Here is a 27,998-nt window from a genome sequence, read left to right as displayed (position 1 = left end):
TGTGTCCTGTGGTGTGTTTTGTGGTGTCTGTGAACTTATTAAGATTTTAGGCAGCCTCTCTGCTAATGGGTGTTGTTGTATTCTTGTCTTGTTAGTTGTTTGGCACGGGGTGTCCAGCACTGTAGGTTGCTGGTCATTGAGTGGAGCTGGGTCTTAGCATTGAGGTTGAGATCTGTGGGAGAGCTTTCGCCGTTTGATATTACAAGGGGCCGGGAAGTCTCTGGTGGTCCATTGTCCTGAACTCAGCTCTCCCACCTAAGAGGCTCAGGCCTGACCCCCAGCAGAGCATCAAGACCCTGTCATCCACACGGCTCAGAATAAACGGGAGGAAAAAAAGAACAAAAAGAAAAAAAAAATAAGGGTATTAAAATAAAATAAAGTTAATTAAAATAAAGTTATTAAAATAAAAAAACATATATTATTAAAAATTTAAAATTAAAAGTAATTTAAATAAAAGAAAGAAAGAAAGAAGAGAGCAACCAAACCAATAAACAAATCCACCAATGATAAGTGCTAAAACTGTACTACAAAAAACAACAAAAAGAAAAATAACAAATGGACAGACAGAATCCTAGGACACATGGTAAAAGCAAATGTGTACAGACAAAATCACACAAAGAAGCATACACATACACACTCACAAAAGTGAAAAAGGAAAATATATATATATATATACATATATATATATATATATATATGAAAAAAAAAAGCAAGAGACCAACCAAATCAATAAACAAATCTACCGATGATAGTAAACTCTAAATACTAAACTAAGATAAACATAAAACCAGGAACAAATTAGATGCAGAAATCAAACCCCAAGTCTACAGTTGCTCCCAAAGTCCACCGCCTCAATTTTGGGGTGATTCATTGTCTATTCAGGTATCCCACAGATGCAGGGTACATCAAGTTGATTGTGGAGGTTTAATCTGCTGCTCCTGAGGCTGCTGGGAGAAATTTCCCTTTCTCTTCTTTGTTCTCACAGCTCCTGGGGTTCAGCTTTGGATTTCGCCCACCTCTGTGTGTAGGTCACCTGAGAGCGTCTGTTCCCCGCTCAGACAGGACGGGGTTAAAGTAGCAGCTGATTAGGGTGCTCTGGCTCACTCAGGCTGTGGCAAATGTCCTCATTTTAAAAAAAGCTTGTGATATATCTTTCTGTTAAATCAGGTATTTTACAGCTATGAGCACTGTTTACAGATCTTGGCAGAGGCTGTTTCCGGTAGCAATGCTTGGGCTCATCTGATTGATACCTTCCTTCTTGTCTAAGAATTTTTTATTAAACATCTTGTTTCTATACCTGCAGGGCTGACAGTATCAAATAAAGCAGGTGTTTCAGCCTTAGAAACTTCAAAATGTCAGGTTCTGTTTGTTATTGATGAATTGGAATAACAGGGATGATTGAGTTATTGCATGTTTTCAGAAAATCACCATGGACAACTAAAGTAAACATAAAGCCAAATCACGTAATACTATATACAGAGCTGAGAATACATGTGAATGTAATATACCGGCTCCTGAATAAGCTTTGTGTCTAAATAGAGGTGGTCAGGCAAAATAGCCTCTCTTGGGTCAGCCTGAACTTATGAAAGTCAGGAAATAATAACCAGGTCATTGTACAAATAAAATTTTAGGACAGACTTTCTCTACAAGTATTTTAAAAGGACTGTATATTTTCAAAGGAAATAAAACCTGTTTTCGGTGTCTGGTGTTGTGGTAGGTAGAGTATGGAGAGGTTAGATAGGAAGAAATGGCGGTGGGCAGAGAGGATAAAAATTGAGTCAGAGGTCTCAGAGATGAGAATGTTGTTGGGGGAAAGAAAAGTAATTGTACTGGGATGAAGTGAGAAATCAATATGGACAGGTCAAGTGGAGTTGAATTATGGAGAGCTTTGAAGAACCCAATGAATATTTTAGGCTCAGTTTGGTAGGTGGGGGAGGGAAGAAATAATCTTAAAATTTGGAGTTGGAAGGTAACTTTAAGGTCCATGTAGTTCGACCAGTTGAGAGGTTGAGGCTTTTCAGCCACATCATCAAAGGTTGACGAGCATCTGCTTTCATCGACAGAGCTCTCACTATTTCTCAAGGCAGCGGTCTCTGGAAATCTTGACTGTTAGAAAGTTCTTTCTTGAGTTGAGTTGAAATCTGTCTCCTTGTGGGCATACAGAACACTCCTAATCCCCCTTCTGTATGACAGCCCTTTAAATATTTGAAGACAGCTATCATGTCTTCTCCCAGTCTCTTACAGTTTATGAGCAGAGGAGAAATGTAATGAATGTCACGTTTACAGGATTGTCAGTTAATTTTAAGATGCAGAGCTCTGAGTGACAGAAGAAATGTTCCTTTGACTATGGTTCAGAGATTGGGCTTCATGTGCCTTCAAGTTGTCACGGTGTTATTCACCCCAAGTTGGATATAAGACAAGTATGTCTCTGATTTCATGCTTTCTTTAATGACAAGGCTTAGCAATCTTTCCTTTCTTCCTCCCTCCCTCCCTTCCTTCCTTTCTTCATTCCCTCCCTCCTTCCCTCCTTCTTCCTGCCTTCCTCTTTTCCTTCCCTTCTTTCTTTCTCTCCCTCCCTCCTTCTCCTTCTTTCCCCATTCCTTCTTCCCTTCCTTTCTCGCTTCCTTCCTTTCAAATACTTTTCTTCTCTTCTGTCATAGGAGTTGAATAGCACAATAGCTAAATGGTTCAGGCTTTGGAGTCAGTCCTGGATTTGAATTCCAGCTTTTCTACCTGCTTAGTGTGTGATGATAGGCAAGTTATTAATCCTATAAGATAGGTGTCCTTTTCACTCCATTGAAGAAGAAAGGTTCTAGTTACTTAACCTTTCTTTTTCAATGGAGTGAAAAGGACACCTATCTTATAGGATTAATATCAGGCTTAAATGGAAAAGACAGATGCAAAGCATCTGATAAAAGCAGTCACTAAATGGGAGATCTTTTTATTATTTAAAAAAAAAGGAAACAATGAAAAGTATCTGCTGCAGTCAATAAATAAATAACTATATGTGTTAGTCAGGGTTCTCCAGAGAAGCAGAACCAATAGGATATATATAAATATAGAAAAAGATTTATTATAAGGAATTGGCTCACATGATTATGGGGGCTAAGAAGTCCCAAGATCTGCAGTCAGCAAGCTGGAGACCCAGGAGAGCCGATGGGGTGAGTTCCCATCTGAGAACTGGCAGGCTCAAGACCCAAGAAGAGCCAGTGTGTCAGTTTTGAGTCCGATGTTCCAATCAAGGCAGTCAGGCAGGAGCAGTTCCCTTTTTGTTCTATTCAGGTCTTCAATCAATTGAATGAGGACTAACTACATTAGAGAAGGCAATCTGCTTTACTCAGTCTGTGGATTCATATGTTCATCTCATCCAGAAGCACCCTCCCAAACAAAGAATAATATTTGATCAAATGTCCAAGAACCCCATGGACCAATCACGTTGACATATAAAATTAAGCATCACACTATATAGTATATTTCTAGGAAGTAAGAAGCTCTACAAAGAAAAATAAAACAGAATAAGGGAAGAGGGTGATGGGGAGTGCTGTTTTAGATAGGATAGTCATCTGTCAGGGATGCTTTAAAATGTACGTCTCCAGGAAGAGTGGGCTAAATGAGCGCTAAGCGCCCTCTGATTAATGTCGACTCTGAATACGACTGAAATGAACCCCCTGCTCCCCTTCCTTTAAAAAAAAAAAATTATTTATTTATTTTTGGCTGAGTTGGGTCTTTGTTGCTGCGCGCGGGCTTTCTCTAGTTGCAACGAGCGGGGGCTGCTCTTCGTTGCTGTGTGGTGGCTCCGTGTTGCGGAGCACGGGCTCTAGGCGTGTGGGCTTCAGTAGTTGTGGCTCGTGGGCTCTAGAACGCAGGCTCAGTAGTTGTGGCGTACGGGCTTAGTTGCTCCGCAGCATGTGGGATCTTCCCAGACCAGGGCTCAAACCCATGTCCCCTGCATTGGCAGGAGGATTCTTAACCACTGCGCCACCAGGGACGCCCTCCCCTTCTGATCGATGGACAGCTTGTAACATTAATATGACAGATAACTAGTGGCCACCCATGTTGCATTATGTGAGGAGGTCTTCTACGGTGCTAGTAGCATGGTATGATGGAAGAGGCAACCAAACCTTTACAAGACCTGGTGTCCAGTCCTGGCTCTGCCTGAACTGTTCACTTGTCTCTCTGAAGCTCAATTTCATTTTCTGAAAATTGAGGACAATCGTGGCTCCCCACAAGAATGTTGTAAGAATCAGAATATGCCAATGTATTGAAAAATCCTTTTAGAACCACTGAGCTCTTTGCAAATGTAAAATGATGTTAACTCTTAAAAAACAAAAAATCCTCAGGGATGTGTCTGAAGCCAGTCTTGGAAGCAAGCTCTTAGTTTAGAAACTTGAACTCAACCTTACCAGAGACTTAAGTGAGAAATTGTTCTGTGACCACAGTTTTCCTTCAAATGTCATGGTTAATGAGTGGCCTAGCTGGATATTTTGCTAGTGGCACTGAGAAAAATAATTCAGAGCCACTAAATGTATCAGACCAGTTGTGGTGAAAATGATCACGAGATTTTCTGAGTGCATATTAAGATAATGTGAGTAAAAATATTATGTGCTCCCCTTTCATTTAGCTTTGCCTCTGGCATTGGGAAAATATCAAGGAAGACAGGCAAACCTGATACAATCTCCCTGATCCCTAAATAACCGTAATCCACTTTTCCAGTGTGGTAGGGTGGCAGGGCAAGAGGAGAGACCACATTTAATTGAGCCAACATGGTTCATTTTTCTAGTGCCGTGCTGTAGGTATGAATTATGTGAAAGGAGGGAGTCTTTTTTAACAATACAAGTCAGTGTACTTTATATTTATTGATGTACTATGTGCCGAGATCTCAGCCAAAGGGGATAAAAACATAAGACACAAATCCCTCACTTCTCAAAGAGTTCTGTCTAGTCAGGGAGATAGAAATGGAAACAAATTATAATAGCCCAGTGTTCTGAGTACAATAAACCATGTACAAATGCAGAGACAGTAAAGAGGAGCAGGTAATGAGTCCCATCTGAGGACTGTTGGAAGAGCTTCTTGGAGTTGGTGGAGTGTAACCTGGGTTTTGAAGGATGAATAGGAGTTTACCTGGCAGAAAAAGGCTGCTTCTGTCAATTCTCCCTTTTCTATTTTAATTAACTAAGTTGGTGAATACCCTTCTCCATAAATACATTGTAAATATTTCTATATTAACTATAATTACATCTTTAATTTGAATGTCATTAGAACAAAAGGAATACTATGATATAAAAAGGAGACTTTAAATGGTAATTTCATACCATTCTAACTAAAGTAGCACCTCCAAAGTCCCCCCACACCACTACTCTTTATATCACTCTGTTTATTTCTATAAAGCTCTTTTAAAAATCTGAGGGCTTCCCTGGTGGCGCAGTGGTTGAGAATCTGCCTGCCAATGCAGGGGTCACAGGTTCGAGCCCTGGTCTGGGAAGATCCCACATGCCGCGGAGCAACTAGGCCCGTGAGCCACAACTACTGAGCCTGCGCGTCTGGAGCCTGTGCCCCGCAACAAGAGAGGCCGCGACAGGGAGAGGCCCGCGCACTGCGATGAAGAGGGGCCCCCACTTGCCACAACTAGAGAAAGCCCTCGCGCAGAAATGAAGACCCAACACAGCCATAAATAAATAAATAAATAAATAAAAGAGTAACTGTAGTGCCATGTACACACACAAAAAAGCTTATTTATAAAAAAAAAAAAAAAAAAAAATCTGAAATTATGTTGTTTTGTTAATCTGTTTCCTCTCACTAAGAATTTAAGCTGCTGGAAGGTAGGAACTTAATTGTATTCTCGGTTGCCCAGAAGAGTGCTTGGGATATAGTAAATATTAAATAGACACATTTTTAATAAGTAAATTTCATACAGGAAATTAGTTAATATGAAATTAATATACATAGGTTTAGTGTAGACTGATTTATACTAATTCAGATTCCTTGAATTAACTTGTATTTTCAACATAAAATTTTCTCATGATGTCAGTAACACAGTAAAATTGGTGTAAAACTATAGTAAAAGGGACACTTGTCATGTGGGCTACTTAAGTGCTAAGTGCATACATTTGGGAGGGAAAAAAGTTATCTAGACAGTGATGCTTGCAAATGGCACATACTACCTGTGGACACAGCAGGGGCAAGTGCTGGGGTGACACTGCCTCATATTAGAGACTTTTCCCCCTGCTTTCTAAATTGATGTAATGTAGGGACCTTATTGAAGTCAGTATATCCTGTGGTTAAGAGCATAGATTTTGGAGATGTATTACCTGGGTTCAAATCAAAGCTTTGCCTCTTCACTGGGTGGCACTCTGGGCAAATCACACAGCACATGTATATCATATTTTTCGGCTGCAAATGGGACTGATAATGATACCTGTCTTATAGAGCTGTTATGAGGACTAAGTCAGTAGGTAAGTGTAGAGGGCATAATGTTTTTTTTTTTTTTTTTTTTTTTTTAATTTTTATTTATTTATTTATGGATGTGTTGGGTCTTCATCTCTGTGCGAGGGCTCTCTCCAGCTGCGGCAAGTGGGGGCCACTCTTCATCGCGGTGCGCGGACCTTTCACTATTGGCCTCTCTTGTTGCGGAGCACAGGCTCCAGACGCGCAGGCTCAGCAATTGTGGCTCACGGGCCCAGCCGCTCCGCGGCACGCGGGATCCTCCCAGACCAGGGCTCGAACCCGTGTCCCCTGCATTGGCAGGCAGACTCTCAACCACTGCGCCACCAGGGAAGCCCCGGGCATAATGTTTAATCTAACGATGTACATAACTTTCAGATATGAAATTGTTAGTTTCTTTGGACCTCCTTATCTTGTACCTACAGTTGGTGTACGGCATAATGGGAATTGTTCCTTCTGATTCAATCTGTGACATTCAGAGTGTTGTTTTTATTTGTGATGTAGCCCATGTATTGGGTGCTTTCCTTCAATTGTGGTCAGCTGCCTAGCTTTTTTTTTTTTTTTTGGTACTACCTGTATTTTCAGAATTGCATTTTAGATAAAGTTCATGTTAAGCCAAGAGCTGAATTAAAATACAGTTCAAGAATTCATTTCCTCTGCTCCTTTGGTTTAACTTTAAATACAATATTGACGGCAAAAAGAATTTATTTCATTTAAAATAATTAATTGGACTAATGTCAGTGTTTGGCTGTTATGAATCAAATTGCTATGAACATTTGTGTGCAGTTTTTGTCTGAATGTAAGTTTTCACTTCTCTGGAATGTGTCCAAGAGTGTAATAGCTGGATTGTATGGTAATTTTTTGTATACTTTTTAAGGAAGCTGCCAAACTGTTTTCAGAGTGGTTGTACCATTTTATATTCCCATGAGCAAAGTGTGAGTGATACCGTTTCTATACATACATGCCAGCATTTGTTGTCACTATGTTCTATTTTAGCCATTTTGATAGGTGTGTACAGTGAAATCTCATTGTGCTTTTAATTTGCATTTTCCTGATGGTTAATGATGTTGAATATCTTTTCATGTGATTATTTGCCATCTGTGTACCTTCTTTGATGAAATATTTGTTCAGGTTTTACCCATTTTCTAATTGGATTGTTTGGTTTTTATTTACCTGTGAGTTTTGAGAGTTCTTTATGTAACCTAGATACTAATCCTTTGCTGAGTGTGTGGTTTGCAAATACTTTCTCCCAGTCTATAGCTTGTCTTTTCATCTTCTTCATATGAGCTTTCACATAGCAAAAGTATTTTATTTTGATGAAGTCCAGTTTATCAAACTTTCTTTTTATGTGTTTGTACTTTTGGTGTCGATTCCAAGAACTCTTCTTCTAGCCGTACATTCCAAAGATTTTCTTCTACTTTTTTCCTAAAAGCTTTATAATTTTACTTTTCACATTTAAGTTGATGATCCACTTTGAATTAATTTTGGTATAAAGTATAGGGTTTAGGTCAAGTTTCTTTCTTTCTTTTTTTCTTTCTTTCTTCCTCCCTTCCTTCCTTCCTCCCTCCCTCCCTTCCTCCCTTCCTCCCTCCCTCCCTCTCTTTCTTTCTTTCTATCTTTCTTTCTTTCTTTCTTCCTTTCTTTCCTTCCTTTCTTCCTTTCTTTCCTTCCTTTCTTTCCTTTCTTTCTTCTTTCTTTCATGGATATCCAGTTGCTCTCGCACCATCTGTTGAAGTACTTTTGAACGTTTGTCTAAAATCATATTTAGTTATAAAATCATATAGTTGAGCATATTTGTATGGGTCTATTTTGGCTTTTCTATTGTTTTTCATTGATGTGTGTGTCTAACCCTCTGAAATACCCATTACTTATTTACAGTAAGTAGGGTGAATACCCAGTAAAATGATTCCTTCCATGTTATTCTTCTTTGTCATGACTTCTAAAAAAACTATTCTGGGGTCTATGCCTTCCCATATAAATTTTAGAATAAGCTTGTCTATGTCTTAAGAAAGCCTTTCTGGGATTTTGATAGGAATTGCATTAAACCTATAGATCAATTTGGGGATAATTGACATCTGTACTATGTTCAGTCTTCCTGTCCATGAATATGGTAGACTTCTCCATTGGTTTATGTCTTCTTTGACTTCTATCAGTAGTGTAATTTGCAGCACACAGATCTTGCACATGTTTTAAATATATACCTAAATATTTCATTATCTTTAGAGTAATCATAAATGCTATTAAATTTATTTTTTTCCAGTTGAATGAGTACAAATTGTACCTCATCGTGATCTTGATTTTTTTATTATTGTGATCACCAATGTAGTTAAACATTCTCTTCATTCATTTGTTAACCATATTATATATTTCCTATTCTCTGAAGTATCTATTCATGGTTTTTTATGGATTTATGTATTCTTTTTTTTTTTTTTTGGATTTATGTATTCTTGATGCTGATTCTTTTTCAATTTTTTACATTGTACATGTCTTCTTCCAGTCATAACTTATCTTTTTATTTTATTTAAGGTGTCTTTTGATGAACAACTTAAAAAAATTTAATATCACTAAATTTATCAGTATTCTAATTTCTATTCAATTAATTTTCTATCTTACTTTGGAGATATCTAGAATTTTTATCTCCAAGTCAAAATGACTTGAAAGAGCTGAGTTAACAGAATATTTTTATTGGAAACAATTTTAAAATGGAAAATATCAGTTTTCATAGCCCTCTTCTAAGTAAGCAAAGAGAAACTGCTCCCTTTCTAAGATCCTGTCTGCAGTGTACCCAAACAATTAAAAAAATTTTAAATTAAAAAGTGAAATAATATCCCCAATAGTTTTGGAAGAAAAAGAAAACTACTTTTCATTTCAGGTCAGTTTCCCCATAAAAATTGAGAGAAATAGATTCTTAAAGCTTCTTAAGACTTTAATTTTCCCTGATTATTTCCAAAGCACAAACTAATTTCTACCCCATGACTTCTTGCATTGTTCTGTTTTAGAACTTTTTAGTGTGGTACAGAGAGCTGACTCCTAAGTTAGTGGTGGCTTTGTATTTGGTCATTAAGGAAGAGAGATTTGGTGCCCAAAAATGTAATATATAAACTTCGGATTGAGCTGTATTGTTTAGCTTACATAATGAGTATCTGAGTATTTCCTTGACAAATACATTTTTTCCCCATCTGGTAAAAGGATCTAGGTATTCCACGAATGTGAAAAAAACCAAGATCCAAGATCGTTTTAACTAAATGTGGCCAGTAGGTACAGAGATATATATTAAACTGAGATATATATTAAACATAGTAGTTCAACTATTTCCCCCCCAGGAAAAAATATATTCAATTTATTTATGAACACTTCTTTATTTTGCTTTTCACTACATAAATTATATTTTAAATTCTGTTTTTTTGTCATTTTAATGTTAGAAAGCAAAGTAGGGATTTGCTGGGCATTTCAAGAAGTTGACATGGACACGTATACACACACAATATTCCTGATCTCCAGTCCTAATATGAAAATTCAGCAAAGTTAAGCCATCCTTTGGGAAGCACAAACTGCAGTAAAAAGCACTGCTGGTAAAGATACTGACAATACTGTGACATTTTTAAGGATTCTTAAACCCATTAAGAATACTCTAGTATTCTGGCTCTGTGTGAATGTAAGTGGTGGTTTTCACCTCATCCAGCACAGACCTACCCCCTTTATTGCAAGGACAGCTGTTTGCCCTTCGCCTCTTGCCCGCAGTCACTGTGGGCTAAGACTTTCCCTGAGGGCAAAGCTTAAGGGAGTGCCACTCCAGTCACCAGGCATCCTTTTCTAGATCCTTATTCTGAAACTTAATTTAAAAAATCAATTACTTAAATGACTTTTAGGGATAAAATCTTACTGTCAGATAGACACAATATGTAAAAATATTTGAATTGGGGGAAATTCTTGGGCTCTTTTCCAATTTTCTTCTTCCACAAACCCTTCCTATTTTAGCAAAGGTCTGTGTACCTTTCTTAGATTAAATGCACGGCCCTGCCTTTTCCTTGAATTCAGGAAGCCCATGTTTTCTTCTCTTATGACTGACTTCCTCTAGCATAGACTTATCAGAATGGGAGAGCCGCCTCTCTGCTTCCTGGTTATCTTCCCATCCCTGTTGACTCTCCTACACGGGTGTTGCTAAGACCTTTCCTGGAAAGAAGCTACAGACTAAAACCCAAAACTGGATGCTTTTGCACAGACACTACTTTTTAAAATACGCAGAAGGCTTGAGTTGCCAAGATGGTGTGAACCTGCCAGTGTTTTGCTATTTCCAGAGCATTGGCTCCGCTGCCAGCTGTTACCACATTTTTATTTCCTGGTAAAAATGCATTTAAAAGAACGGTTATAAAAATATGGTTGCTTTAATGGAAACTTTATTGTATTCTTAGCACCAAATTATCTGAAAGACTTAAAATAAACTCACTCTTTTAAAAGTTCCAACAGTAACACAGATACTTTTTTGGTCTGTACTTTGCAGAAGTGAAGTTTTTCTGTCAAACTCCAGCTATTGCTGATATTGTAATCCTGGTTGATGGCTCATGGAGTATTGGAAGATTCAACTTCAGACTGGTTCGGTCTTTTTTGGAAAACCTGGTTACAGCATTCGACGTGGGCTCTGAGAAGACACGAATTGGTACATCTTCTACCATTAACAGCAGTCTGCTGCCAGTGTAAAACCACCAGGAAGCTTCTTAAGAAATTTCAAAGATTCTTTACCAAATGGTTTTCAGAATTACAGGTTTAACAATAGTGATATTCCTAAAAGGGCAAGTTTGCGTCAATAAATATTTATTTCTACTAATTTTTGCAATGACAGTGTCACTCAATTAACTATTGAACACATTTCAATTTTCTAGAAAGCCAAAATCTTCTCTGCCTAATAATAATAATAATAATTTTAAAGTTGCCATTTGTTTAAGAATTTATTGGGTAAAAGTTTTCTTTTTATTTATTAAAAACACAGCTGAATCCAGTGAAATGTTTAACAATTGGAAAATGTTTTATAGTACAAGATAATCTTTGCCAAATTAATTCTAGCTGAGATAAAAAGCAAAAAAAAAAAGGTGTAAATCATTGAGCAACATATCCATTTTATTATATAAAGTCTCCTAGTTTCCCTTCTAAATAGCCATAAAGAAAGCTCATTCCTTTGGGAATAAAAACAAACACTGTAATGTATACAGAAGTCAAAATATAATGTTGTACACATGAAGCTGGTATAATGTTATATACCAATGTTACCTCAATGAAAAATATTAAATAAATCTAGACCTTTTCTCTACAAACATGATCAGACTTTAAAAAAAAAATGCTAAGTACCTGATTGGGTACTCGCTTCTAGATGGCTAGAAAATATATACATTCCTTCAGCCCCCAGCTATGTTGAAAATTCCTTAAATTGATGTCAAGAACTCATTTTGGAAGTACCTAGCGAGGCAGAGAAAAAAATGTTGGGAAGATTAGGCCCTTCGTCATTCTAGTTTCTTGAATGGTCCACTAGATCTTTGAGTAACCCATCATTTCTGGGTGGGCTTTCTCATCTTTCTTTTCCAGGTCTTGCACAGTATAGCGGCGACCCCAGAATAGAATGGCACTTGAATGCTTTTAGCACAAAAGATGAGGTGATCGAAGCTGTCCGAAATCTACCATACAAGGGAGGAAATACACTAACAGGTATGTTTTTGTTTAGTCCACATTTTTAGCAACATATCTTGCTGAAGAATAGTTTTATTACTTCGTTGTGCCACTTTGCATGTCTTAGCATAGTATTTTTAAACCAAACTAGCATATAAAGTTCTTAGATGGCTCTTTTCTCAAACCTAGCATTAAGAGTTAAAACCTAGACATCTCATGCCTTTTGCTATATGAATATAATGTCCCAGGAAGGGCTTGGTTGAACTAGAAGAGAACCGAGCAGTCCCTGACGCTGACAGGCTTTAGTAGCTGTCTTAACCTTTGTCAGTTCATTTTTCTTCCTCTTCACCTGTTTTTCCTCCAGTCACGCTGTCAATCCAATAAGATCAAATTTCTACCTATTTTCAAGGAAGATATTTTCTTTACCCTTATTCTTCAATCAGTAGTTATCATGGAAATATTTATGGAGCTTTGGTTCACCAATATTTTTGATAAATGAGTACAATCGGCCCTTAGCATCTGCAGATTCGACCAACCAGGGATCAGAAATATTCGGAAAAAAATTCCAGGAATTTCCCAAAAGCAAAACTTAAATTTGTCGTATGCTGGTAACTATTTACAGACAATTTACATTGTATTAGGTATTATAAGTAATCTAGGGATGACTTAAAGTATCCGGGAGGGTGCACGTTGGTTGTATGCAAATACTACTCCATTTTATATGAGGGACATGAGTACCCATGGATTTGGGTGTCACAGGGGGTCCTAGAACCAATCCCCCTGTGGATACCAAGGAACAACTGTAATGTAAGAATATTTAGATTACAGTTATCCATGACCCAACCACAAAAGGTTATCACAGGTTTTAACCCTAATACATGCAATTTCCTTCTGTGGGCCCGCAATGTGGATGCTCAGTTTAAATAATAGAGATGCTGTCATTGAATTTTAAGTAAACCACTGAAATCCTGATAATTGCTTTGCCAGTTGGAGGTTTAATCTAACAAGTTTTTTGTTAATACAACAAAAATTTATTAAGCACAAATCCTATAACAATATTTGGTATTTATTTTTTCTGGGTGAAAAGTGTCACACTCAAAAGGCAGGAGTTCAACTATCATCTTAGATCTGCCCCTTCTACCTCTATAAAACAGAGAAAGAGAATTTGTGGGGTTTTTTTAGATCATCATGAACAAAATTGAAAATGTAGTGATGATATTTGGGACATTTGCTTCTGTGTGGGTATTCTTGCTTCATCCTTAATTATAAAGGTTTAGATTTTCTTGTACACAGATCTGTCAATATACATTTGATATGAATTCAATGTTCTTTATGAATGTTAGTTTCTGAAATGATGCACTATTCAGCTATTTTTTATTACCTCTGTTTTGGTGGGTTTTAGTTTTTCATCGGATCTGTCAAAGAATAGTTTATTGTAAAAATGAAGATGAAAGTTCACATCTAATAAAAACTCTTTTAACTTTCTAAGTAACTCATCTTGTGGTTACATTTTGCAGAATTGGAAGGCTTTTTACTAGAGATGGTTGGTTTGTATTTATTTTTTCTTGTTTTCTCCTAGGTCTTGCTTTGAACTACGTCTTTGAAAACAGCTTTAAACCAGAAGCGGGAGCAAGGACTGGAGTGTCCAAAATTGGCATTTTAATCACAGATGGAAAATCCCAAGATGATATTATTCCACCATCCAGAAACCTTCGTGAATCTGGTGTAGAACTGTTTGCCATAGGTATTTGTTAATTATGGTCCTGTTTCAACAATGGACACAGACACACAACCACTTAAAACTATATATGATGCAAAGTACACTCCACTGAAAGCTAGGAGACCTGAACACTTTCAAGTCTTTTTTTTTTTTATTGGAGTATAGTTGATTTACAATGTTGTGTTAGTTTCTGCTGTACAGCAAAGTGGATCAGTTATGCATATACATATATCCACTCTTTTTTAGATTCTTTTCCCATATAGGTCATTACAGAGTATTGAGTAGAGTTCCCTGTGCTCTACAGTAGGTCCTTATTAATTACCTATATTATAGATAGTAGTGTGTATATGTCAATCCCGATCTCCCAATTTATCCCTCTGCCTCCCCCCGGCCTTTTCCCCCCTTGGCTCTAGTCATAGCCAGTCATTTGATCTGAGCCCAACTTCCTTACATTAAAAATGGAAGTGATGGAACTGATGGATCTTATGGTGTGAGGATCTCTAGGTGAGGTACCACACACAAAATGTTGTGAAAAGTATAAAGTGCAAAGGTTAGGTACATATTCGTTACCATTTAATTAGTCAAGACTTTTCTCTTTAGTATCACTTTATAGCTATCTCTTCTCTGATAGTGTAGAGAGAAACCAATTTATCATTTTCAAGGAATTAAGGTCTTGTAGTTAAGAAAGCAAAGAATTGTAGATATGCAGTATTATTTCCTTGAATATAACCCTTTATAAGGTATCGGTTTGTGGGAAGAATATGTATGGCACACACTCAGAATAACTGCAAAATATTTAGTTGATGCAATTTTGCTCTTGATTAAATTGTTTACATTTTCTTTGGTGATAGGAAGGCCTTCTATTTAGTAGAGACTGACCAAAAAAAAAAAAAAAAAAAAAATAGAGACAATTCCTCTAACTGATTTCTAGATTTGTTACTCAAAATGTGGTTTATAGAATGTTTCATTTGAGAAGTATTTGCTTCTTTGCTGGGTGGCAGGCATTTTGGTGGGTGCTGGAGCATAAATATGAACAAGGTAAAAATCCTTACAGAACAAATTCCATCCAAGTCATGATTACCATTTCCTCACTTTTCCGTGCTCTTTACAACAGACTGTTTTGTTTGGAAAGGTGAGAGAGAAAGAGAGATTTGGGGCTTATCTTCTCTAGAATATTCTTAAATGATCCAAACTTGTTGGTTTTGACTAAATGCCATGAAAAGTATTATTGACATTAAGCTCATTGCTTCAGCATGCACTGTTATTTTGCTATCGTGGACACAGATCCAACTATGCATTTTAAAAGCTATTGTAGAGGTCCGTCAGACAAGGAACATTAGAGAGATTGATTTAATTTTTATTTTTTATTTTGCTATCCTTTTGTTCAACAAAGAAAATCCCTACAGAAGACTTAAGCTAATAAGGGATTAATTTATGTGTTTACTCTCCATTCTGTGGTCTCGTTAATGATGAATGGATGAGTTTAAGTGAACTCATTCAGATGTGATTTGGACTTTTTCTCTGGGAATTACCTGGAAATCAGTAGTATTTATTATCTTATAACCCCCTAAAGCAAATAGTTCAGAAATAACTGATGCTTTGTTACTCAATCTGTTGAGGTTGGCAGATAACTTAAATGGCACAGCTGGGCACCTAAGAAGTAATTAATGTTGCCCCAGGTAATCTCTCTTCCTTGCTTCCATAGTACCTCTTTTTAACATCCTTAGATAATTGCAATGACTGGGATTTTTAAAGAAATGCTTCTTGTTTACTGAAGCCTGGGGAAGAGAAATCTACCTTTACACCCATGAAACCCAATCCTGTGCCTCCCTTTTTCTATTTCTAATTTCACTGGTAAATATTTACTCATTTTAATGTGTAATCTTCTGAGAGGCAGCTTGAGATAGCATAAGAGCATATGACTTTGGATCTAGACTGCCTGGGTGAAACCCCAGCTGTATACTTACTGGTTGTGCTTCCTTGAGCAAGTGAATCAACCTCTCTGTGCATCAGCTTACTCATCTGTAAAATGGGAGAAACAGTAATGCCAAACTCTTAGGACTGGTTGTGAAGATTAAATGTGTTAATATATAGAAAACACTGAAGTGCTTGGGGCATAGTAAGCGTACTCTAATTGGTAGCATCCATGGCTAAGATAGACTAGAAAATTCCAAGAGGGCCAAGGATTTTCTGTCTCAATTTAAGTAAACTAATTTTATAAAAATTTAAACCTGAAGTTCGGCTAGTGTAGAGTACTGGTTTAATTACTATTGCTTCTGCAATATTCATGAAAGACAGAAGTTAGTTTCATCAATACATCTTCCTGTTAAGATGTACTGAACAAAATTAAGACTTAATCATTTAAAAATGATTTTGAGGGAATTCCCTGGTGGTCCAGTGGTTAGGACGAGCCCTTCCACGGCAGGGAGTGCAGGTTCGCTCCTTCGTTGGGGAACTAAGATCCCACATGCCGAGCGGTGAGGCCAAAAAATAATAAAAATTTAAAAATAAAATAAAAATGACTTTGAAAGTGAATTTAAAAAACAATCTGACATGAGATGTGCCTCTTTAAAGTACAGGTGCTTTGGTTGCGGTGGAGACTGACGGGAACAGGTCGGGCTCACTGCAGTTGCTTTTTCAAATGGGGCACGACCGTCATGACCCTCCCTGTTGTCCTCAATGCCAGGGGTGAAAAACGCGGATGAGAATGAATTGCAGGAGATCGCCTCTGAACCAGACAGCACTCATGTGTACAATGTCGCCGAATTTGACCTGATGCACACAGTTGTGGAGAGTCTGACGAGGACTGTCTGCTCCAGGGTGGAAGAACAGGACAGGGAGATCAAAGGTACAATGAGTGACAGAACACAGTTGCTCTGCTCGTGTGGGTATTACTCTGTGCAAAAGTCTATCATGGATTATGAAAATTCTTATCATTTTTCACATTGACTTACTAAACAGTCCTTTGTGCTCTCAAGACAGGGATCATCAGAATAGAAAAGGGAGTCTATTGGTAGGTTCCATGGGCTTGTGGGAGGGATACTTTAAATTACTAGGTAATATCTCCATGGTGTTGCATTTAGACCATCCTGTTTGTTTTTTAAATAAATGTTGGATTTTGAGATCATTGAGCATTCACATGAATCTGTAAGAAATAATGTAGAAAGAGATCATGTATATTTTACCTGTTTCCCTCAATGGTAACATATTACAAAACTACAGTACGATATCACAGTCAGGAAAGTGACGTTCATACAGACAAGATACAGAACATTCACGTCACCATGAGGACCATTTCTGTTTTCCTTCTATAGCCACATTCCTTCCCTCCCCCAGCATCTTCCTAACCCCTGGCAACCACTAATCTGTTCTCCATCTCTAAATACTTTTCATTTTGGAAATATTATATAAGTGGAATTATACAGCATGTAACTTATGAGGACTGGCTTTTTTCACTCAGGGTTATTCCCTGGAGATTCGTCAAAGTAGTTGCATATATCAGTAGCTCTTTCCTTTTTGTTGCTGCGTTGTATTCCATGGTATGGATGTACCACCCTTTGTTTAACAATTCACGCATTGAAAAACATCTGCGTTCTTTCCATTTTTGGGCTGTTACCAAAAAAGGCTGCTATGAACATTCATGTATAGGTTCTTCTGTGAACATAAGTTTTCATTTCTCTAAGATAATGCCCAGGAGTGCAACTGCTTCATCATATTGTAATTGCATGTGTAGCTTAGTTTTAATTAAGAGGCTGCCAAACAATTTTCCAGGGTGGCTGTAGCATTCTACATTCCCACCAGCAACATATGTGATCCAGTTTCTATGCATTGTCACTAACATTTGTTGTTACTATATTTTATTTTGGTCATTCTGATAGGTGTGGAGTGCTATCTCATTGTGGTATTAATTTTCATTTTCCTGATAGCTAATGAAGTTGAGCACCTTTTCACATGCTTATTTGCATTTGTATATCCTCTTTGATGAAACATCTGTTCATATCTTTTGCCCATTTTCTTTTTTTTAAATTTTTATTTTATTTATTTATTTTTTTAACATCTTTATTGGGGTATAACGGCTTTACCATGGTGTGTTAGTTTCTGCTTTATAACAAAGTGAATCAGCTATACATATACATATATCCCCATATCTCCTCCCTCTTGCATCTCCCTCCCACCCTCCCTATCCCACCCCTCTAGGTGGTCACAAAGCCCTGAGCTGATCTCCCTGTGCTATGTGGCTGCTTCCCACTAGCTATGTATTTTACATTTGGTAGTGTATATAAGTCCATGCCACTCTCTCACTTCGTCCCAGCTTACCTTTCTGCCTCCCCATGTCCTCAAGTCCATTCTCTACGTCAGCATCTTTATTCCTGTCCTACCCCTAGGTTCTTCAGAACCTTTTTGGGTTTTTTTTAGATTCCATATATGTGTGTTAGCATACGGTATTTCTTTTGCTCTTTCTGACTTACTTCACTCTGTATGACAGACTCTAGGTCCATCCACCTCACTACAAATACCTCAATTTCACTACTTTTTATGGCCGAGTAATACTCCATTGTATGTATGCGCCACATCTTCTTTATCCATTCATCTGTTGATGGACACTTAGATTGCTTCCACGTCCTGGCTATTGTAAATAGTGCTTCAATGAACATTGTGGTACATGACCCTTTTTGAATTATGGTTTTCTCAGGGTATATGCCCAGTAGTGGGATTGCTGGGTCGTATGGTAGTTCTAGTTTTAGTTTTTTGAGGAACCTACATACTGTTCTCCATAGTGGCTGTATCAATTTACATTCCCACCAACACTGCAAGAGGGTTCCCTTTTCTCCACACCATCTCCAGCATTTATTGTTTGTAGATTTTTTGAAGATGGCCATTCTGACTGGTGTGAGGTAATACCGCTTGTGGTTTTGATTTACATTTCTCTAATGATTAGTGATGTTGAGGATCCTTTAATGTGTTTCTTGGCAGTCTGTATATCTTCTTTGGAGTAATGTCTATTTAGGTCTTCTGCCCATTTTTGGATTGGGTTGTTTGTTTTTTTGATATTGAGCTGCATGAGCTGCTTGTATATTTTGGAGATTAATCCTTTGTCACTTGCTTCGTTTGCAAATATTTTCTCCCATTCTGAAGGTTGTCTTTTCGTCTTGTTTATGGTTTCCTTTGCTGTGCAAAAGCTTTTAAGTTAAATCAGGTCCCATTTGTTTATTTTTGTTTTTATTTCCATTACTCTAGGAGGTGGGTCAAAAAGGATCTTGCTGTGATTTATGTCATAGAGTGTTCTGCCTATGTTTTCCTCTAAGAGTATTATAGTGTCTGGCCTTACATTTAGGTCTTTAATACATTTTGAGTTTATTTTTGTGTATGGTGTTAGGGAGTGTTCTAATTTCACTGTTTAGAAATTAATTTAGCTGTCCAGTTTTCCCAGCACCACTTATTGAAGAGGCTGCCTTTTCTCCATTGTATATTCTTGCCTCCTTTATCAAAGATAAGGTGACCACATGCACGTCTGTTTATCTCTGGGCTTTCTATCCTGTTCCATTGATCTATATTTCTGTTTTTTTCTGGCAGTACCGTACTGTCTTGATTACTGTAGCTTTGTAGTATAGTCCGAAGTCAGGGAGCCTGATTCCTCCAGCTCTGTTTTTCTTTCTCAAAATTGTTTTGGATATTCGGGGTCTTTTGTGTTTCCATACAAATTGTGAAATTTATTGTTCTAGTTCTGTGAAAAATGCCATTGGTGGTTTGGTAGGGATTGCATGGAATCTGTAGATTGCTTTGGGTAGTATAGTCATTTTCACAATGTTGATTCTTCCAATCCAAGAACATGATATATCTCTCCATGTGTTTGTATTGTCTTTAATTTCTTTAATCAGTGTCTTATAGTTTTATGCATACAGGTCTTTTGTCTCCTTAGGTAGGTTTATTCCTCGATATTTTATTCTTTTTGTTGCAGTTGTAAATGGGAGTGTTTCCTTAATTTATCTTTCAGATTTTTCATCATTAGTGTATAGGCATGCAAGAGATTTCTGTGCATTAATTTTGTATCCTGCTACTTTACCAGATTCATTGATTAGCTCTAGTAGTTTTCTGGTGCATCTTTAGGATTCTCTATGTATAGTATCATGTCATCTGCAAACAGTAACAGTTTTACTTCTTCTTTTTCGGTTTGGATTTCTTTCATTTCTTTTTCTTCTCTGATTGCTTTGGTTAAAACTTCCAAGAGTATGTTGAATAATAGTAGTGAGAGTGGGCAACCTTGTCTTGCTCGTGATCTTAGTGTAATTGGTTTCAGTTTTTCACCATTGAGAATGATGTTGGCTGTGGGTTTGTCATATATAGCCTTTATTATGTTGAGGTAAGTTCCCTCTATGCCTACTTTCTGGAGGGTTTTTATCATAAATGGGTGTTGAATTTTGTCGAAAGCTTTTTCTGCATCTATTGAGATGATCATATGGTTTTTATCCTTCAATATCACATTGATTAATTTGCTTATTTTGAAGAATCCTCGCATTCCTGGGGTAAACCCCACTTAATCATGGTGTGTGATCCTTTTAATGTGCTGTTGGGTTCTGTTTGCTAGTATTTTGTTGAGGATTTTTGCATCCATGTTCATCAGTGATATTGGCCTGTAGTTTTCTTTTTTTTGTGGCATCTTTGTCTGCTTTTGGTATCAGGGTGATGGTGGCCTTGTAGAATGAGTTTGGGAGTGTTCCTCCCTCTGCTATATTTTGGAAGAATTTGAGAAGGATAGGCGTTAGCTCTTCTCTAAATGTTTGATAGAATTGGCCTGTGAAGCCATCTGGTCCTGGGCTTTTGTTTGTTGGAAGATTTTTAACCACAGTCTCAATTTCAGTGCTTGTGATTGGTCTGTTTATATTTGCTATTTCTTCCTGGTTCAGTCTTGGAAGGTTGTGCTTTTCTAAGAATTTGTCCATTTCTTCCAGGTTGTCCATATTATTGGCATGTAGTTGCTTGTAGTAATCTCTCATGATCCTTTGTATTTCTGCAGTGTCATTGTTACTTCTCCTTTTTCATTTCTAATTCTATTGATTTGAGTCTTCTCCCTTTTTTCTTGATGAATCTGGCTAACGGTTTATCAGTTTTGTTTATCTTCTCAAAGAACCAGCTTTTAGTTTTATTGATCTTTGCTATCGTTTCCTTCATTTCTTTTTCCTTTCTGATCTGATCTTTATGATTTCTTTCCTTCTTCTGACTTTGGGGGTTTTTGTTCTTCTTTCTATAATTGCTTTAGGTATAAGGTTTGGTTGTTTATTTGAGATGTTTCTTGTTTCTTGAGGTAGGATTGTATTGCTGTAAACTTCCCTCTTAGAACCGCTTTTGCTGCATCCTGTAGGTTTTGGGTAGTCGTATTTTCATTATCATTTATTTCTAGGTATTTTTTTGATTTATTCTTTGATTTCTTCAGTGGTCTCTTGGTTATTTAGTAGTGTATTGTTTAGCCTACATGTGTTTGTATTTTTTTCAGATTTTTTCCCTTTAATTGATATCTAATCTCATAACATTGTGGTCGGAAAAGATACTTGATATGATTTCAATTTTCTTAAATTTACCAAGGCTTGATTTGTGGCCCGAGATATGGTCTATCCTGGAGAATGTTCCATGAGTAATTGAAAAGAAATTGTATTCTGTTGTTTTTGAGTGGGATGACCTATAAATATCAATTAAGTCCATCTTGTTTAATGTATCATTTAAAGCTTGTGTTTCCTTATTTATTTTCAATTTGGATGATCAGTCCATTGGTGAAAGTGGGGTGTTAATGTCCCCTGCTATGGTTGTGTTCTGTTAGTCTCCCCTTTTATGGCTGTTAGCATTTGCCTTATGTATTGAGTTGCTCCTATGTTGGGTGCATAAATATTTACAGTTGTTGTATCTTCTTCTTGGATTGATTCCTTGATCATTATTTAGTGTCCTTCTTTGTCTCTTGTAATAGTCTTTATTTTAAAGTCTATTTTGTCTGATATGAGAATTGCTACTCCAGCTTTCTTTTGATTGCCATTTGCATGGAATATCTTGTTCCATCCCCTCACTTTCAGTCTGTATGTGTCGCTAGGTCGGAAGTGGGTCTCTTGTAGACAGCATATATATAGGTCTTGTTTTTGTATCCATTCAACCAGTCTATGTCTTTTGGTTGGAGCATTTAATCCATTTACATTTAAGGTAGTTATCGATATGTATGTCTCTATTACCATTTTCTTAATTTTTTGGGTTTGTTATCATAGGTCTTTTCCTTCTCTTGTTTTTCCTGCCTAGAGAAGTTTCTTTAGCATTTGTTTTAAAGCTGGTTTGGTGGTGCTGAATTCTCTTAGCTTTTGCTTGTGTGTAAAGGTTTTAATTTCTCCGTCTAATCTGAAAGAAATCCTTGCTGGGTAGTGTAATCTTGGTTGTAGCATTTTCCCTTTCATCACTTTAAATATGTCCTGCCACTCCCTTCTGGCTTGCAGAGTTTCTGATGAACGATCAGCTGTTAACCTTATGGGGATTCCCTTGTATGTTAATTGTTGCTTTTCCCTTGCTGCTTTTAAGATTTATTCTGTGTATTTAAATTTGGATAGTTTGATTAATATGTGTCTTGTCGTGTTTCTCCTAGGATTTATTGACTGTTTCCCATGTTAGGGAAGTTTTCAACTATAATCTCTTCAAATATTTTCTCAGTCCCTTTTTTTTTTCTCGTCTTCTTCTGGGACCCCTATAATTCGAATGTTGGTGCATTTCATATTTTCCCAGAGGTCTCTGACATTGTTCTCAGTTCTTTTCATTCTTTTTTCTTCATTCTGCTCTGTGGTAGTTATTTCCACTCTTTTATCCTCCAGGTCACTTATCCCTTCTTCTGCCTCAGTTATTCTGCTATTGATTCCTGCTAGAAAAATTTTAGTTTCATTTATTGTGTTGTTCATCACTGTCTGTTTGCTCTTTAGTTCTTCTAGGTCCTTGTTAAACGTTTCTTGTATTTTCTCCATTCTATTTTCAAGATTTTGGATCATCTTTACTATCATTACTCAGAATTCTTTTTCAGGTACACTGCCTATTACCTCTTCATTTGATTGGTCTGGTGGGTTTTTGCCTTGCTCCTTCATCTGCTGTGTATTTCTCTGTCTTCTCATTTTGCTTAACTTACTGTTTTGGGGGTCTCCATTGTGCAAGTGGCAGGTTTGTAGTTCCTGTTGTTTTTGGTGTCTGCTCCCCTTGGTACGGTTGGTTCAGTGGGTTGTGTAGGCTTCCTGGTGGAGGGGACTGGTCCCTGTGTTCTGGTGGATGAGGCTGGACCTTGTCTTTCTGATGGGCAGGACCTCTTCCGGTTGTGTGTTTTGAGGTGTCTGTGAACTTATTATTATTTTAGGCAGCCTCTCTGCTAATGGGTGGGATTGTGTTCCTGTCTTGCTAGTTGTTTGGCATAGGGTGTCCAGAACTGTAGCTTGTTGGTCGTTGAATGGAGCTAGGTCTTAGTGTTGAGATGGAGATCTCTGGGAGAGCTTTCGCCGTTTGATATTACAGGGGGGTGGGAGGTCTCTGCTGGACCAATGTCCTGAACTTAGCCCTCCCACCTCAGAGGCTCAGGCCTGACATCCGGCCAGAGCGCCAAGACCCTGTCAGCCACACGGCTCAGAGGAAAAGGGAGAAAAAGAAAGATAGAAAGAAAGAAAAAATAAATAAATAAAATAAAATAAGGTTAATAAAACAGAAAAACTTTATTAAAAATAAAAAAATAAAAAATAATAAAAAAAAGAGAGGAAGAATTAAGAGATCAAATGAACCAAAAAACAAATCCACCGATGATAACAAGTGCTAAAGACTATACTGAAAAAAAAAGAAAAAAGGACAGTCAGAACCCTGGGACAAATGGCAAAAGCAAAGGTATACAGAGAAAATCACAGAAAGAAGCATATACATACACACTCACAAAAGGAGAAAAAGGGAAATAAAAAATATATATATGTAACAAAATAAAAAAGGAAGAGAGCAACCGAATCATTAAACAAATCTGCTGTTGATAATAAGCTGTAAATACTAAACTAAGGTAAACATGAAACCAGAAACAAATTAGATGCAGAAAGCAAACCCCAAGTCTACAGTTGCTCCAAAAGTCCACCACCTCAATTTTCGGATGATTCATTGTCTATTCAGGTATTCCACAGATACATGGTACATCAAGTTGATTGTGGAGATTTTATCCACTGCTCCTGAGGCTGCTGGGGGAAATTTCCCTTTCTCTTCTTTGTTTGCACAGCTCCTGGGGTTGAGCTTTGGATTTGGCCCCGCCTCTGTGTGTAGGTCACCTGAGGGCATCTGATACCTTTTGGGAAATCTGAGGTCTTCTGCCAGCGTTCAGTAGGTGTTCTGTAGGAGTTGTTCCATGTGTAGATGTAGTTTTGATGTATTTGTGGGGAGGAAGATGATCTCCACGTCTTACTCCTCTACCATCTTGAAGGTGCCCCCCTCTCCGCCCATTTTCTAACTGGACTTTTTTGGGGGTTGTTTTTTGTGTTAGTTTTTAACTGTTGAGCTTTGAGAATTCTTTATATTCTAGGTAATAATCCTTTGTTGGACATGTGGTTTGTTAATATTTTCTCTCAATCTATAGCTTATCTTTTTATCTTTTTAACAAGGTCTTTTGCAGAACAAAAGTTTTAAAGTTTGATGAAGTCCAGTTTATCTGTTTTCCATTTTATGATTAGTGCTTTTTCGTGTCAAGTCTAAGAACTCTTTACCTGGTCTTAGATTCCCAAATATTTTCCTTTTTATTTTTTTCCCAGAAGTTTTATATTTTACATTTAAATCTATGATGTGAGTTAATTTTTTGTAAAGGATTTGAAGTTTAGTTTAAGGTTCCAGCACTACTTGCTTAAAAGGCTGTATTTCTGCCATTGAAATTACCTTGCAACTTTGTTGAGTATCTGTTGGAGACATTTGTGTGTGTTTATATCTTGGTTCTCTTTTCTGTTCCATTTGATCTATGTGTCTAACCCCCTTCCAATGTCATACAGTCTTGATTTACTGTAGCTATATAGTAAGTCTTAAGATGGGATAGACTGTGTTCTCCTGTTTGATTATTCTTTTTCAAAATTGTTTTTGCTATTATACTTCCTTATAGTCCATGTAAGTGTTAGAATAACATTTATATAATATTCTATATTTAATTTATATAATAATCTAATATAAATATTAGAATAGTTTTTATTCTACAAAAAGTCTTATTGGAATTTTGTTAGGAATTGCATTAAATCAATTTTCAATGATCAAATATCAACTTAGGAATAATTGACATCTTTAATCTGTTGATTCTTCTAATCCATGGACATGGCACATCCCTCCATTTGTTTAGATATTCTTTGAGTTCTCCATCAGCATTTTTTAATTTTCAGGATGCAAGTTCTATATAGGTTTTGTTCTACTTACATTTAGTATTTAATTTTATTTTGAGAAATTTTAGTTGTATTTTTAATTTTGGTGTTCACATTTTCATTGCTAGTATATACAGATATAATTATATTTTTGTATGTTTACCTTGTGGCCGATGACCCTATTATTTGAAATTATTAATTATTTCTAGGAGTTTTTCTCTAGATTTTTGGAGATTTTCTATGTAGAAAGTCATATTATTTGCAAATAGTGATAGTTTTATTTCTTTCCTTTTGATTTGTGTGGTTTTTATTTCCTTTTGTTGCCTTATTTCACTGGCTAAAACTTTTAGTATTGTGTTAAATGTGATGAGAATGAATATTGTTGCCTTATTCCCCATATTAAAGGGAAAGCTTCTGCTTTTCAAGGGATTGGTCCATTTCATAGAACTTGTAGAATTCATGTGTGTAGAGTGGTTTATAGTGTTCCCTTATTCTTTTGATGTCTGCAGGGTCTATAGTGATAGCTCCTGTTTCCTCCAAGATATTGGTAATTTTTATCTTCTCTTTTTTTATTTTTCTTTCAGGCTTGCTAGACGTTTGCATTTTTTTTAAAGAACTGGCTCTTGGTTTCATAGAACTTCTTTATTTTTCTTCTGTTTTTTATTTCATTAATTTCTGCTCTTACTTTCATTTTCTTCACTTTGCTTGTTTTGGGTTTATTTTGCTTTCACTTTTCTAGATTCTTTAGATGGACTCTTAGATTATTGATTTGAGATGTTTTCTCTTTTATAGTGTAATTATTTAATGCTTTAAATTTCCTTCTCAGCACTGCTTTAGCAATGCCCCTAAATTTTGATATGTTGTATTTTCATTTAATTCAGTTTAAAATATTTTTTGGTCTTGACATGTCCTCTCTGACCCATTGATTATTTAGAAGTGTGTTATTTATAGTTTCCAAGTGCTTGGGCTTTTTTCTGTTATCTTTCTGTTATTGGTTTCTAATTTTATTTCATTGTCATCAGAGAACACACTCTGTATGATTTCAATTGTTTTAAATTTGCTGAGGTTTGTTTTTTGGCCCAGGATATGGTTTATCTTGGTATATGTTCTGTAGGTGCTTGAAATGGATGTGTATTCTGCTGTTGTCATATGCAATGTTCTATAAGCTTTGACTAGATCCTGTTTGTTGATGGCCTTGTTGAGTTTTATATCCTTGCTGATTGTTTTGTTTCATTGTCTTATCAATAGTTGAGAGAGAGAGATGTTAAATATCCATCTAAAATTGTGGATTTGTCTGTTTTTTCTTTCAGTTCTATCAGCTTTTACTTTATATGTTTTGCAGCTCTTTTTTTGGTGCATATACATTTAGAATGCTAGGATTTCTGGGTTGATTAACCATTTATCATTATGTAATGTCTTTCTCTGTCTCAGGTAATTTTCTTTGTTCTGAAGTCTACTTTATCTTATATTAAGATAAAGTAGACTTCAGAACACATTTCTACTCCCTTTTGATTAATGTTTACATAATATAATTTTTAAAATCTATTTACTTTCAACCTTCCTATATCATATTTGAAGTGGATTTCATGTAGACAGCATATAGTTGATCACGTTTTTAAATCCACTCTGATAATTGCTTCCTTTTAATTGGTATGCTTAGGCCATTTTTATTTAATGTAATTATTGATATGTTTGAGGTTAAACCTGCTTTTTAATTTTTATTTATTTATTTTTTCAGTTTGTTGTCTCTGGTTTTCACATCTCAGTTTTCTTTATCTTTTTTTCCCGTGGGTTACTTAAACATTTTTAGAACTACATTTTGATTTATTTATAATGTTTTTGATGGAATCTCTTTGTATATCTTTTAGTTGTTGCTGTAGTTATTATATTATATATACATGACTTATCCCAGTCTGCTGATCTTGATATTTTACCAGTTTGAGTGAAGTGATGAAACCTTACCTCCCTCAAGTCCCTTCACCATATCTGTGTGTAATACAATTGTCTTAAATATTTCCTCTCTAAAAATGTTGAACCACATCAGAAATTGTTATAATTCTTCAACCATAAAACATAATTTAGGAAACTTGAGAGGAGAAGTAAACTGTATTATATTTACCCATATTTTAATGCTTTCTGTCATTCTTTCTTCCTTTCTGTAGTCCCAGAAACCCTTCTTTTTGTTATTCTGTTTAAAGAACCTCCTTTAGTCCTTCTTTTGGGATAGGTCCATTGGTGAAAAATTCTTATTTAATTTTACTTTATCTGAGAATGATTTGATTTTCCCATCATTCCTAAAAGATATTTTTTGCTAGATAGAGTTTTGGTTGACAGCTTTTTTCTTTGAATATTTGAAAAATGTTATGCCACTTTCTTCTGGGCTCCATGGTTTCTGATGAGAAATCTGCTGTCATTAAAAAATTTCTCCCTAAAAATAAGGTGTCATTTCTTCCCCATTCCTTTTACGTTTTCTTCTTTGAGTTTAGTTTTAGGAAGTCTGACTACGGTATATTTTGGGGTGAGTTTCTTTTGGCCTATCTATTTGGGGTACACTCATTTTCTTGAATCTATAGTTTGCACCTTTTGTCAAATTTGAGAATTTTTCAGGCCTTATTTCTTCAAGTACTGACTTAGCACTAGATCTACTGTGATACCATCCCAGAGGGAAAGGGGAGTGGTGCCTCAGTACTACCAGGTGGGGATGGAAGTCCCAGCTCTTCATGTGGTTTCCCCATATATCACAGATGGAAGTGAGGTGGAAGGATTTGTTACTACTTGTCAGGGATGATTGTCTCTTTTCCCTATTTGGTATT

General features: G+C 36.5%; 1 protein-coding gene across 6 annotated transcripts in view; it reads left to right on the top strand.

Moving 5' to 3' along the window:
• The window catches only part of COL14A1 (collagen type XIV alpha 1 chain), a 264,099-nt gene that overhangs the window by 74,688 nt on the left and 161,413 nt on the right, over positions 1-27,998 (top strand). For 5 of the 6 annotated variants that reach the window (XM_059901421.1, XM_059901422.1, XM_059901423.1 and 2 more), the window contains 4 exons: positions 10,943-11,098; positions 12,019-12,138; positions 13,679-13,843; positions 16,506-16,667. In XM_059901421.1, coding sequence (XP_059757404.1) covers positions 10,943-11,098; positions 12,019-12,138; positions 13,679-13,843; positions 16,506-16,667 — 603 coding nt within the window. Of the gene's footprint in view, positions 1-10,942; positions 11,099-12,018; positions 12,139-13,678; positions 13,844-16,505; positions 16,668-25,672; positions 25,733-27,998 lie in introns of those variants that run through there. The other variant, XM_059901425.1, reaches the window with a different exon arrangement.

Source organism: Balaenoptera ricei, chromosome 17 (assembly GCF_028023285.1).
Source record: "Balaenoptera ricei isolate mBalRic1 chromosome 17, mBalRic1.hap2, whole genome shotgun sequence".
NCBI classification, from domain to species: domain Eukaryota; kingdom Metazoa; phylum Chordata; class Mammalia; order Artiodactyla; family Balaenopteridae; genus Balaenoptera; species Balaenoptera ricei.
The sequence above is the reverse complement of the archived record's forward strand: the minus strand, read 5'-3'. Positions and strand labels throughout refer to the sequence as shown.